The sequence below is a fragment of the Salvelinus namaycush genome, chromosome 1, assembly GCF_016432855.1.
Source record: "Salvelinus namaycush isolate Seneca chromosome 1, SaNama_1.0, whole genome shotgun sequence".
NCBI classification, from domain to species: domain Eukaryota; kingdom Metazoa; phylum Chordata; class Actinopteri; order Salmoniformes; family Salmonidae; genus Salvelinus; species Salvelinus namaycush.
The window spans coordinates 21,769,421-21,782,616 of NC_052307.1; the positions used below are offsets into that span (position 1 = coordinate 21,769,421).

General features: G+C 44.8%; 1 protein-coding gene across 1 annotated transcript in view; it reads right to left on the minus strand.

Moving 5' to 3' along the window:
- The window catches only part of LOC120065031 (nuclear receptor corepressor 2-like), a 193,882-nt gene that overhangs the window by 68,912 nt on the left and 111,774 nt on the right, over positions 1–13,196 (minus strand). Inside the window, exons 6-12 of the mRNA XM_039015724.1 lie at positions 12,020–12,136; positions 7,149–7,205; positions 6,096–6,148; positions 3,145–3,211; positions 1,516–1,688; positions 1,188–1,281; positions 252–430 (exon numbers count right to left, since the gene is read on the minus strand). Of these exons, the coding sequence (XP_038871652.1) occupies positions 252–430; positions 1,188–1,281; positions 1,516–1,688; positions 3,145–3,211; positions 6,096–6,148; positions 7,149–7,205; positions 12,020–12,136 (740 nt within the window). The remainder of the gene's footprint in view (positions 1–251; positions 431–1,187; positions 1,282–1,515; positions 1,689–3,144; positions 3,212–6,095; positions 6,149–7,148; positions 7,206–12,019; positions 12,137–13,196) is intronic.

Genomic DNA, 13,196 nt, shown 5'->3' on the forward strand with positions numbered 1-13,196 from the left:
CTCCCTCTCTGCACAGGGGAAGCATTTACAGTCTCTGATCTCAGTCTGTGGGTTCGGTTTGGCTGGTTGATGTATCCTTCATTTCTCACAAAGAGGGAAGATTAACTTCCTCAACAACTCCCTGACCTTGGGATAGTTCACAATCTCAGTCTGATTGCTATCAGAAAAACGAAACAATGTTTTGTCTACTACTGCACAGCACACACTCCTGCCATTCTAGGCAGAGTAATTCTACGGTGTGTACAACATACTTCTCGCGGAAGGTGTCCTTCTCCTGTTCGCTCCACATGTTCATGACCTGCCGGTCCTTGTACACCTTCATGGGGTCGTCCATCAGGCCGTTCATGTTGATGAACTTGATGCGCTGCTGCTCGGCGTCAAACAACATGGGAGGGATGACCGCAAGCTGGCGCATTTGCTTCTCGGTGTTCTGACACAAACACGCACCCGCACATGTTTGTAAACAAACAAACAAACACACACACAATCAGACAAACACAGACAAAATGTCTTGGAGTGAGTACACTGTAGTGTACACCAAGGCAGAGCTTTCCAAACATTAGGCTGAGATAAACACAGTGTATAGAGACAGTGGTGGTGAGGCAGTCGAAGCAGTCGTGTTGTGTTAAGTGTGTAAGAGGTCATAAGATGTAGAGGAAGTTTGAGGTCGGGGAGGAGGAGGGGACGAGAGAGACGCTGCACGCTTGGTGTGAGCAGTCAGTTCTTATCCAGATGTAAGGAAACACAGCTTAGTGGGGCTGACCTTACAGAGAAACACTGGCCCTGTACTGTACTCAGTGTGATGACTAGCCTTGTTATTCACAAGCCAGCTCTGCCTTTCCTGTGGAACACTCAGAACACTCCCCCCAACCACGGTCAGAGTAAAACCTCTTTGGTTGTGCAAGTGGCAGAACTATAGTCTATTTACTCTGTGTGTGTATTTGTGCATCTGTCTGGATCACACTTCACAAATCATCACATCCTTCCTGAACTAGTTTTAAGTGTTATGCAGCTACAGTAACTGTGTCCTGTAACTTACGCATGACAAATACATTAGTGCTTGAGTGAGTCAAGCAACAAGCATGACAAGAACACTGTATATTGAGAGATGGGAGAAATGGCTGGTCAAGAGGGGAGAGAGGATGGAAGGAGAGGTGAAGAGCGGAAGGTGAAGTGTAAGAGCTCACCTCTTGTTCTGATATGCCGTCAACGATCTCAGAGACCTCGTGTTCACTGCGGGCTGCAGATGAGGCCAGTCCTCCTCCACGCTGCCCCACCCGGCTGCTCCACACAGGGGGAACACAGAGGACATGTCAACACACTGCAGGTACTGGAACTGAGCTCTTCCTTCTTTGACATCACACACACACACACTTCTGTCCATACTGTAATGGACACAATGTAATCAGACTTTGTTTTAACAGAATGGAATCTCTTATGTTTTAAATACAGCACACTAGACTCCCCAACCTAGAATATTGAGGAGGAGCAGGAGGCCCCGGGGCCTTGACTCACCTCTGCATGCGCTCCTGCAGCTCTCTCTGCTTGCGGATCTCAGGGAACTGTTTCTCGTAGTACTCTCGCACCTTGCTCTCCTTAGCCCGGCGCCGGGGGTTGTTTTCAATGCGCTCCACCTTCTTCTCCCAGGCCTCCATCAGATGGTCATAGCGCTGGCAGAACTTCTGTTCCTGAGAAGATGAACAACCAGGTCAATCACCATTTCAAAGAACATAACTCATACCAAATAACAAGTGTCCCTTTTTCTCCTCATATCAGGATGTCATTAAAACGTCTGAAATAGCATGTGCCACAAACCAGAATTCAAAGGAAATATGCCTAGTAGTTGAGCAATGTGAAATTAGTGAAAAGACTAGTAATACACTCTATTAATATGCTGTTGTTCCTACCAACTCATCATACTGTACTCAGGTTGCCTTCTCTAGCCCTATTCCCGTGGAAGGTGACTATGGTGATGTACATAATTGTTTACATGTGCTCTATTCCCTCCTCTCGGTTTCTTTAGTCCTCTAATCTCTTCCTCCCTCCCGGTCTTCTCAGCATGCTTGTCCACGCAGCATACTGCACTGTGCCTCTGCAGAGACTGAATGTAACCTTGAGTCATGACAAGAACAGAACTCCATATTTTCCCAGCTCCTCAGTGGGGCAGGCAGTAAAGCAAACCATTAACCCTGGAGGAGACATAGGCTTCTGAAGCCTCTTAAAACATTACTCCGCAGGCCGCACTCTGCAACTATCCCCTCTCCTGTCTGGAGCTGGCCTGGGACCTCTACTTACACTAAACACCATGACTGGATAGTGGATACATGACCTTGCAGCACAAGGCTCATCAAACAGTGCTATGGGGCAGTGGGTGTGCCCCTCTATACATTACAGTCTAGATACGGTTACTGCATTTAGAGTTAGGGGTTAGTGTAACTGTGCCATAGAATTATTCCCAATGTCCTTTTACTGATGCACAGATGTGAAGCATGGTTCTTAAACATAGTGTATCCCTGTGGAAATATATTACACAGGAACAGTCAGGGCTTGATTTGTGGTAAAGATTTTCTGTCAGGGCGGGTGATTTCTAGGATGTCTGCCTAACTCGGACTTCAGAGTCTGGACAATCGATAGCAGGGTTATTTATAGCCCTGCCCGCTGCCTCGGTCCTGCTGAATCACAGACAGACAGACAGACACAGAGACAGAGACAGAGACAGAGACAGACAGTGAGACAGAGACAGACAGACAGAGACAGACAGACAGAGACAGAAACAGACAGACAGAGACAGACAGAGACAGAGACACAGAGACAGAGACAGAGACAGACAGAGCAGTGGTGATTCTCCTGTACTATCTGTTATCTCCTAACCAGACAGGAAGCAGACTTGATGTGAGAGGAAAAAGTCCTGGGAGAGCTGAATGTTTTAGACCTTTCATTTTTCAAAAGCAGTAACAGCCGTGCTCCAAAACTGCATAGGACTAGCTACTGCTACAGGGTTACTAAAGAACAGGCACAAGGGCCCAGAGCTCTTTTTGCCTTTGGAACATGGACACTGTCTTCCAAGGAGCTTCTGGCCCAGTTTCAATCTGGTCATCGGTCATAGAGCAGTCCCAGCAGAGAAGCACACTGTTCTATACTCACCCACTGCTTACGAGCATGATTTCTCCTCTTGAAGTAAAGAATGAGTTTCTTCCTCATTGCCTGGTTTCTGTAAAGGGGGAAGAAAGGAGAAAGAGGGATAAATAAAAGAGGCAGTTGGAATGGGAGAACAGACAGAGAAGTGGAAAATCAACACAAATATTGCTGAAGATGAATTGATTTTGGTGAAGGATCAAATAAATACGTATTTATTTTGATGATTTCACACATTCAATGATTGGTGCTCTTATGTCAACAACAATAAGCCTCTGTGAGCACACGGTGTGGCTTACATGTTCCGCTTTCCAGGTATGAACTCCATCTTATCACACACACACACACACACACACACACACACACACACACACACACACACACACACACACACACACACACACACGCACACGCAACGCCTGTCCCTATTGGGGTTTAATACCGGGAACCAGGTTACAGAGAATTACAGAGATTTCCTGCCCAAATCTACTCCTGTTTCCCGGGATAAATAACTGCGAGTAAAACGGTAAATTATAATAAATGACTTCTATGAACAGCATGACATGAAATGGAACTGTTCAATTATATGCAATGTCCTAACCTGGCTTCTCTACGGCCTTCTCTGCTCTGCTATCTGCATGATCAATCATCAATGCTGAGGGTGGGGACAGACGGCGCATCTCAGTACGGAGCGCAGTTCACAATGCATGTATCATCTCATCAGCTGGTAACTTTCTCCTTCTGAAAATGCTACAGTAATATTAGGACTAATATATCTTAATGCGCATCTAATTTACACATCTCCATCTGGCTTTCGGAGGTTAACTTATTTTTTAATTGTGAAGACATGTTTAAATTGCATCTGCAGAGTTATGACTCAAATATTATTATCTCTCCAACAATTCCATTCAAACTGCATCCAAAATAGATAATCCTGTTCAAGATTGACATACACTGACATACAAAATATTAGGAACACTTCTTTCCATTACATAAACTGACCAGGAAGAAATCCAGATGAAAGCTATGATCCCTTATTTATGTCACTTGTTAAATCCACTTCAATCAGTGTAGATGAAGGGGAGGAGACAGGTTAAAGAAGGATTTTTAAGCCTTGAGACAAATGAGAAATGGATTATGTATGTGTGCCATTCAGAGGGTGAATGGGCAAGACAAAATATTTAAGTGCCTTTGAACGTTGTATGGTAGTAGGTGCCAGGCACACCGATTTGAGTGTCAAGAACTACAATGCTGCTGGGTTTTTCACGCTCAACAATTTCCCGTGTGTATCAAGAATGGTCCACCACCCCAAGGATATCCAGCCAAATTGACACAACTTTGGAGGCACTGAAGTCAACATGGGCCAGCATCCCTGTGGAACGCTTTCGACACCTTTTAGATTCCATCACAGAACGCAGTCTAAAGTGCGCTGTCCAGGCGGAGATAGACATGTACACATGTCTGATGTACAGATGTACTGATAGATGTTAGAAATGCACAGAGGAAAAAGCAAGCTTCTGTAACTGATGCACACACACATTTAAAAACATTAACGTGTGTATGTAAATTGTAAACGTATTTTGTCTGTAATGTCTTTTTCATCATGTGTCAGACCCCAGTAAGACTAGCTGTCGCCATTGGCGTCAGCTAATGGGGATCCTAATAAATCAAATCAAGGCCAGACCAGGGCTGACAGATTAAGTCCTATAGAGACAGACGTGGCATTGTGCTCTGTACACTAGATGGTGGAAGGAGAGATTAGCTGCTCTGGACCGTTTCAATAGGTTTCGTTTGTCCAACACTAAGAGTGCACTGTATTCCTGAGAAATCACAGTACACTGTAAACAGCACCAAAAACATGAGGCATGTGGAAATTATAGTTATGCAAAAAGGGTTTTCGTGTTGATATGTGCCACACTAAAGACGCAAGCATGGTCCATGTTCCCGTTCTGTAATGTGTGTAAGATTACGGTGAAAAATAAACGGTGAAAAATAAACAATACATTTATTTTAACCTTTATTTAACTAGGCAAGTCAGTTAAGAACAAATTCTTATTTACAATGACGGCCTACCCCGGCCAAACCCGGACGATGCTGGGACAATTGTGCGCCGCCCTATGGGACTCCCAATCACGGCCAGATATGATACAGCCTGGATTCGAACCAGGGACTGTAGTGACGCCTCTTGTACTGAGATGCAGTACCTTATACCGCTGCACCACTAGTGAGCTACCTGTGGATATATTTCCATGGATTTATATATTCTAGGTTCTGAAATACTGAACACTGGCTATTGGCCCCAACGTTGAGTCAGTGTGGGAGATGAGAGGGGTAGTGGACAGAGGAAGCAGAGAGGTTAAGTAGGGTAGGGTGGGGGGGTGGGGGTGGTGTCTATGAATCTGGTACTCATCTTTCTCAACAGGGACGGGGGCCAAGGTTATCAAACCGGTTAGGGGCACCACAAAGAAGTCAATTGTGATGGATCAAAGCTATACAGCGCTATTTAATAACACACACCCTTTCTGATCAAACAGTGCTGGGATCAAACAGAGTAGAGAAAGAGGGGCAGTGAAGGGAGGATGTCAGTTAAAATGTAATGTGTGTAACATTTCCTTCACTTACATTGCAAAACAACAAAAGTGCAGTATAAATTCATTTCCACAAAAAATGACCAAAATGTGTTGTCAGAGAGCAATCACAAGGTTAAATAACTGTTTCAGTGCACTACCAGAGCTATAAAGACTGCATGCGTGGCTGACACTGAAACATTGATGGTCTGTGGTCGTTTGTTGGGATGGGACTCTCTAGAATAGATGAGAAGGAGCGCAGTAATGGCATTTAAGACCATAGCAATCCCACTGAGCCCACAGGGACAGATGATATACACTCAGACAAACACACACACACACGTACATTAGCATAAACCCAGTGCCTTTACCCCAGAGGGCGGGCTAACTTACATTTTGATGTTGTCATGGTACTGCTTGGTGTCAGATGGCTGGTTGTACAGAGGCTGAGAGGGGAGGGAGCGAGAGAGAAAGAGAGAGAGCGATGAAAGTGTTACTGATGTTGCCAGAGGTGGGAATTCAGTTTCACAGCAGCATGGAACATGAAGGCTACGAGGTTTATACACACACACATCTACAGCTTCTACACTCCCTTCTCTGCACCCTGTCTGGTGTCATTGCAAAGCTACAATGCCAGATGCTGTAACAACATTCACCCATTACATTCTACCAACAACATGTTGAATATCTGAGATTGAACAGAGTCTGACAGAGAAATTATGGTGTGATATCATACTGGTTTATACAAATATCCGAGGTCTGACAAAAAATTTGCCTCAGATTTTGTACCATCAATCAATAACTCAACCAACTGAACCATCAAATTATATTTATTAATTAATCTATCATTCATTTAATCAATCGCACAAAATTAATTAATATGTATGCAAGAAAGTGTGAAACAAAGGCTGTTGTGAGGCTCATTTGGGCATCGCCCTGAGTTCCATAATACTATATAACTGTTACTGCTGTGCCAAGCTGACAACAAGTAGTAAGCAGAATGACGACATGACATCCTAATCCAGCCCTTCTCAAGACTGTTCTCAAGAGACTCATAAGTGGAAAAAGTCCATCTTTGGGTAAAATTACCGTAGTTGGTTCAAAACAAACAAAAACATTTTTATTTCATTACACAAGGGAGTTAAAAAAAAGTTGAGGAAAACAATGGATGACAAACAGCTTTCATGGGTCAAACGAATCTGAAATAGTTGTTTCTGTGGTCCAGTTATTTTACCATCTCTCACTCTCATTCCCGAACAGAAAACTAAACCCACATCATGCTCTCTTTCCAGGGCTTGCTACACATCTTTGAATTCAGACAAACTCCTCCTCATCCTCCTCCGTTACTTATCCCTCCTCCCCAAGGTCAAATAATGCAAAAATTTGACGTTGCAAAATGTTTTATTCAGGTGACCATTAAGAGGTGAGAAAACAGCAGAGACTCACCAGTTCTACTCGGGGTCCCAGTCCTTCCAGAATCCTGTGCGCTTCCTCTGCCTTTTTCTGAGGAGACACAACACACACAACACATTCAGCACATGTCAACAACAAAGCCTCACGTCTCCCATCACCAAGGCAACGCAGCAGCCTGCTCACTCAATCACTGACGTTTGGATGGGCACTCTGGATGCAGCAACTATTATTAGAGCTTTTAACACAAGGCAGCACCTCGCCTCAGCTCCCTCTCGTTTCTCCTCTCCTGGATAAAAGATTACTCACCTCCCCGAGCACAGATTCCAGGAGAGAGAGAAGGGTAGAGCGAGAGCACGCAGGAGAGGGAGCGTGAGAAAGAGCGAGTGAGACTGTATGGCTGCAGTGCTTCTCCAATAAGGGACATCTGACAAAACAGAGAGAAAGATCTCACCTCCTAGTGTGCTTAGGTTGTGGTCTCAGACTGAGTAAGTGAGCGAGGCAGCAGGTAGCCTTGTGGTTAAGAGCATTGTGCAAGTAACCAAAAGTTTGCTTGTTCGTATCACAGAGCCGACTAGGTGAAACATCTGTCACTGTGCCCACTGCCCACTTAACCCCAATTGCGTCTGTAAGTCGCTCTGGATAAGTGTCTGCTAAATGACTGAAATGTCAAATGTAGAGTGAGAAGAGAGAGAGGGAAGCTCACCCACATCGCTGTGCCTCTATCACAGATGATCTCTACACATTTATATTTAGCCATGCCCATGCCACACGCACTCGCTCCCTCTCCCTCTCCTCTGTACCTTTCTCTCTGGTTCATTGATCTGATAGATTCTCCTTAGTGACACCTTCATTCTCATATTGTACTGATATAAATCTGCAAGACTAAGGACATATCAAAGACTCAATGACATTGGCAACAAAGAGAAGGGAATACATGTGTACTCTAAATTCAGACGGTGCAATGACAACACTGTTGATCAACATGGAGCTTTGACACACTACGGTTCCTCCTCCAATCCATCTCAGCCAGTCACACCTGAGATTAAATTGGCAGCCAGTGATTGTGAGTGAGGCTGGACCAACTCAGATGCCCCCTAGTGCTTAGACAGGAGTACTGTAACTGGAGCAGAAAACTAACAGCTGCTCTTCGCTCACAGAAGCATTTCCAGTCCATAGAAAAAGGAAATATGGGCTACATCATAAGAAATACGTAATTAAAATGAGAGGGTTTAATATTGGCACAAGCAAAGAGGGAAGGTGCAGTGACTTGAGAGATCTCTCTGTACCTGGGATAGTGGGACTGGGATAGTGCAGTTCCAGTGACTCACGGTTGTCTCTCTTGTATTTGTGTCCAAGGCAGCCATTTTCTAATATGAGATGGTGAACTTGAGTGGTGTCGCCTATGGCGTTGACAAAGGCCTGTGGCTGTATCCCTGTCGCTGAGAGACGAGGTGACACTAAGCCCACAGAGACAGATGACACCAGGCCTGACAGAGGAACGCTTCTGCTGAGACTGGAGTCATTACAGCCAGGTGCTGAAACACACACACGTATCCAAGACAAACACCAACACCCATGCCTTGCCTTCTTCACATATACTTAAGGATCACACAGGTTGCACCGAATGTGGATCTCCCCGTTCGTCTACCGATCGTTCAGTGAACTGTTGTCTGATGCGCGATTCTACCTCTGTTCAGAGATCCTAAGTACTCTGGGCAGGCAAATGCTATTGGTGTGCCTGACTGAGCCTTTATATGATATGCAAACAAACAAACAAACGAGAGACAGAGACCAGTGTGGTGGTGGTGATCTGCAAGCACTCAGTGTTAGTAGTGATAGGGGGGTAAAAAAACACTACAGTACATATTGCTATATTATTTGTGACTATATTATAGATCGATACTTTGACTCCAAGTATCTATGTGTTTTGTTGGTAGGTAGGTAGCGTTAGCTGGCGCTAGTCTGCTGTACCTGCGTCAAAACTCTGGTATTTTTCATCCTATAGCTTGTTTTCCATCTTCTTTTTAAATAGCGAGACAACATGATTTAAGCCCATTTATTTCCATGACTGATATAAACTCATTTTCTCACGCTCTCTCATCTCACGACAGCAGATGTTTGAAACATCAAATTGCAATAAAAGTGCAGTGTAAAATCACAATACAATAAGAGAATCGCAATACACATCGTATCGACACCGAAGAATGGTGACAATATTGTATCGTGAGGTCCCTGGCAATTCCTAGTGTGGTGGAGGTGGGGCTCAGCAGCACTCAGTGGAGTGGAAAGTGTTCCAGAGTTCAGGGACATTGGATGAGTCATCCTGACACTTCCAGGCTTTAAGATCATCACTCCTTCTGCATGGATTCAGTGGTGCCATCATTACTCAGCTCTGAGCTGGTAAGTATATGGGGTGAAAGGTATACAGTACTATTGTCGGTCAACAGGTCTCTTTTAGACCATTCAATTGTTTCTATTATAGAATATTACTTTACTTCAAGAGTTGACCTTCCTTAAGATGATTCTGACCCGGCCCGGCAAGGAAATGTACAGAGGTCCTGCCCCTTACACATACAGGGGACCATCTGTGGTCGGCATAATGAGTGGGAAAAGACTCCTTATATACCATTGCAATCTACACAAACATGTTTATACAGTTTTGTGTATCCGTATGCAAGGAACAGTGCTTACCACTAGGTGGACTAAGAGTATTGGAAATGAATGCATTATTAACTACAACTAGATAATATCCTACTCAATCTGTTCTAAAATTGGAAACGTAAAAATGTTGACCTAATTTTTAAAAATGTATTTGGATTGCTGCCAGACTAATGTTACTGAGAAACATGAGTAAGGTAGAGAAACATGAGTAAGGTGTGTGTGTGTGTGTGGTGGGGGGGGGGGGGGGGGGGGGGGTTCTGTCTGAGGGTGTGAGTGACCTGCTCACACTAAAGGTCAGCAATGCTGACTACATACTCGGACTGAAGGACTTTGTCTGGTCTTGCCATATTACGAGTGGGAGGCTAATGGGTTAATACCTTTTCATACTTTCCCACTCTCTATTGACTCCCACTCTCTATTGACTCCCACTCTCTATTGACTCCCACTCTCTATTGACTCCCACTCTCTATTGACTCCCACTCTCTATTGGGCTGTTGAAGATAACAAGCCAAGTAACAGCAATGACAGAGCTCACACATTAATCTCTTCACAATCATTGTCATGGCAGAATGCGTCGAATACAAATTCCATTCAGCCCTCAATAGGGCCAATTAGCTAAATAAGTTGTAAAACTGCATGAACCCAATGTCTGAGGGGAAGCAGAGTGACAGTCTACCATATTCATTTTTCATCATCAAAGAGCTGTCAGACCGACGTCATCTGCACCTCATCCAGATGCTCCCAGTCTTCCTTCACAGCTTCAGTCTCATTCTCAACACTTACAATCAAGCAATTTCTGTGAACCCAATAACACTGTATGGAGTCCAAAAAAAGAACACTATTTCAGAAACATTCATTCAAAGGAAGTCTGGTTTTGCTCATTATCTTACATCACTACCACCCCATCAACTAGGATCATGATGAACCAGGGGGTATAGCTAGCTCACATAATGCGGTCAATACATGTATTCTAACGTTGACCAACCTGTGAGGTGATTTAGGAATGAACACTGACTACAGCCATTACAGGCTGAGCACTGATTGAGACACACATATTTACACAGAGAGAGAGCAGTGTGTGTTGGGGCATTTGAAATGATTTCAGTATTCTAATAATGTCATTATATTTTTTAAGAAACTTCAATGGAGACTTGCTCGAGAGAGAGAGAGAGAGAGAGAGAGAGAGAGAGAGAGAGAGAGAGAGAGAGAGAGAGAGAGAGAGAGAGAGAGAGAGAGAGAGAGAGAGAGAGAGAGAGAGAGAGAGAGAGAGAGAGAGAGAGAGAGAGAGAGAGAGAGAGAGAGAGAGAGAGAGAGAGAGAGAGAGAGAGAGAGAGAGAGAGAGAGAGAGAGAGAGAGAGAGAGAGAGAGAGAGAGAGAGAGAGAGAGAGAGAGAGAGAGAGAGAGAGAGAGAGAGAGAGAGAGAGAGAGAGAGAGAGAGAGAGAGAGAGAGAGAGAGAGAGAGAGAGAGAGAGAGACTGTGTGCTGCACTCTGTTTGTTTCAGAAGAACGGTGGGGGAGGGGCGTGACAGGGCCAGGGGCAGGTGTGTGTGACAGTCTATGTGTGGCACAGAGAGAGAAAAAAAAAGAGTGCGAGAGAAAGAGAGAGTATTTAGACAAACTTGTTGCTGCCATAGGTTATCTATCACACCACCTGATAGTGCTCGTCTTGACTGCATCAAATAATTGTAAAGTAGCCAGCTAGCTACAGTAGCCAGCTAAAAGTTATCCAGCTAGCTAAAGTAGCAAGGCTAATTGAGGCTTTTTTGCTCTGCTCCCCGTCCAATGTCTACAACAACTCCATTCTTATGAAACATCCTACCTCTTGGTTGATTATTTTAGTCTACTCCTTCTCATTTAGCCAACTTAATTATGTTATTTTAATTCCATTTTGTATTGATTAGAAATCTCCCTCTTCACTTGCTACACATGGAGCCTCTGAATGCAGCAGCGCTTTGATTGACCGACAATAACAACAAGCTACACGTGTGAAACGAGTGTAGGCTGCCGGTGAATCTTTTTAATGGGGCGCACTCATACAAACTGTCATAAAACTGTTGTTATATAAAAATGTTGAATGTAATGGTTTATCCTTGTAGGCTATGTAACAATGTCACATAGATAATTGTATTCTATTTGAGACAAAGACTGTATACTCTCCAAGTGATTGAATACTAGCATCCGTTCGGATATTCAAATATTTGAATAACCGTGCCCATCCCTAGCGTGTGTGTGACGGTACTGACCCTGTTCTCGTCATAGATGATCTGCACCAGGCTGCGGTGCTTGGCCTCGCTGGGCGGGGGGGAGATCATAGACCGCTCCGGCTCCTGGGGCTTCGCTGCCTCCTCCTCCAGCTGTTGCTGCAGGTCACAAACACAAACACTCAGGATTGCTGGTGAACACAGTGTGTAGACAAGATGTCCCTTTGAATCAGGTTGGGAGAGAAGAATATGCAAGAGAAAGATGACAGATAAAGGTTATCACAAGCTGTGAACAAAGGAGAAATCCCTGATCCTGCAGCACCCTTGTGCTTCTCTGTTTCTGTGGAGACAGGTTACTAGGGAAGTGTGTGTGTGTGTGTGTGTGTGTGTGTGTGTGTGTAGCCCCCCCCCCCCCCCCCCCCCCCCCCCCCCCCCCCCGCACGCTACTCATCATCTCCAGCAGTGATGAACCGAACTGTCCTACTAGCTGTAGTAGCTATTAAGTCCCATGGGTCCAGTTAACCAAAGGGTTACCACAACATGGTGTAACATGCCAGAGAGGAGAGAGAGTAGGACTGAGGAGACAAAGTATCTCTTAGGTCAAGAGGATAAGCGAATTTCCCTTTGTCGGCCAACACAACACCCATCCTGTACTGGAAAGCCTTGCTTTTCCAACTCCCTGGGCAATATCTTGGTGGCTTTTTATGAGGGATTAAAAACAGGAGAACAGACCACAGGACAGAGCCTATAGCCAAAGCAATGGCACAGCAGCATCCACTGAACTGATCCATTACATCCGTGACGTGTATTTAGTGGGGACATTATGGCCTCCTCACAGCACAACCAGAATCTTAGATCTGTAATAACTGACATAATCTGGGTTTATTACAACTTCAAGTAACATTTCAAAAGTGGTATGATCCAATAAACAGGATAGGTAAGTAGGAATAATAAGAACAGCAGTATAAACAGACTAGGGGCAGTGCTGGTCGTCTGTGGCAGCAGGGCTGCAGATGTGAGTGGTACAGTCAGAGGTTTTAGTGAAGCTGCTTCTCTGGGGGCTAGGGCTCCTTGTCAATGTGCTACTGCATGCTCTGCAGGGAGGTGATCTACAGTAGAGCCAGTCTCCTTCCCCCCTCCCCTCCCCCAGAAAAAGGCCTGGGCCAGGGCCTCAGCAGGGGGAGAGAGAGAGCTGGCCCTGGGCCCTCAGGATCATCCT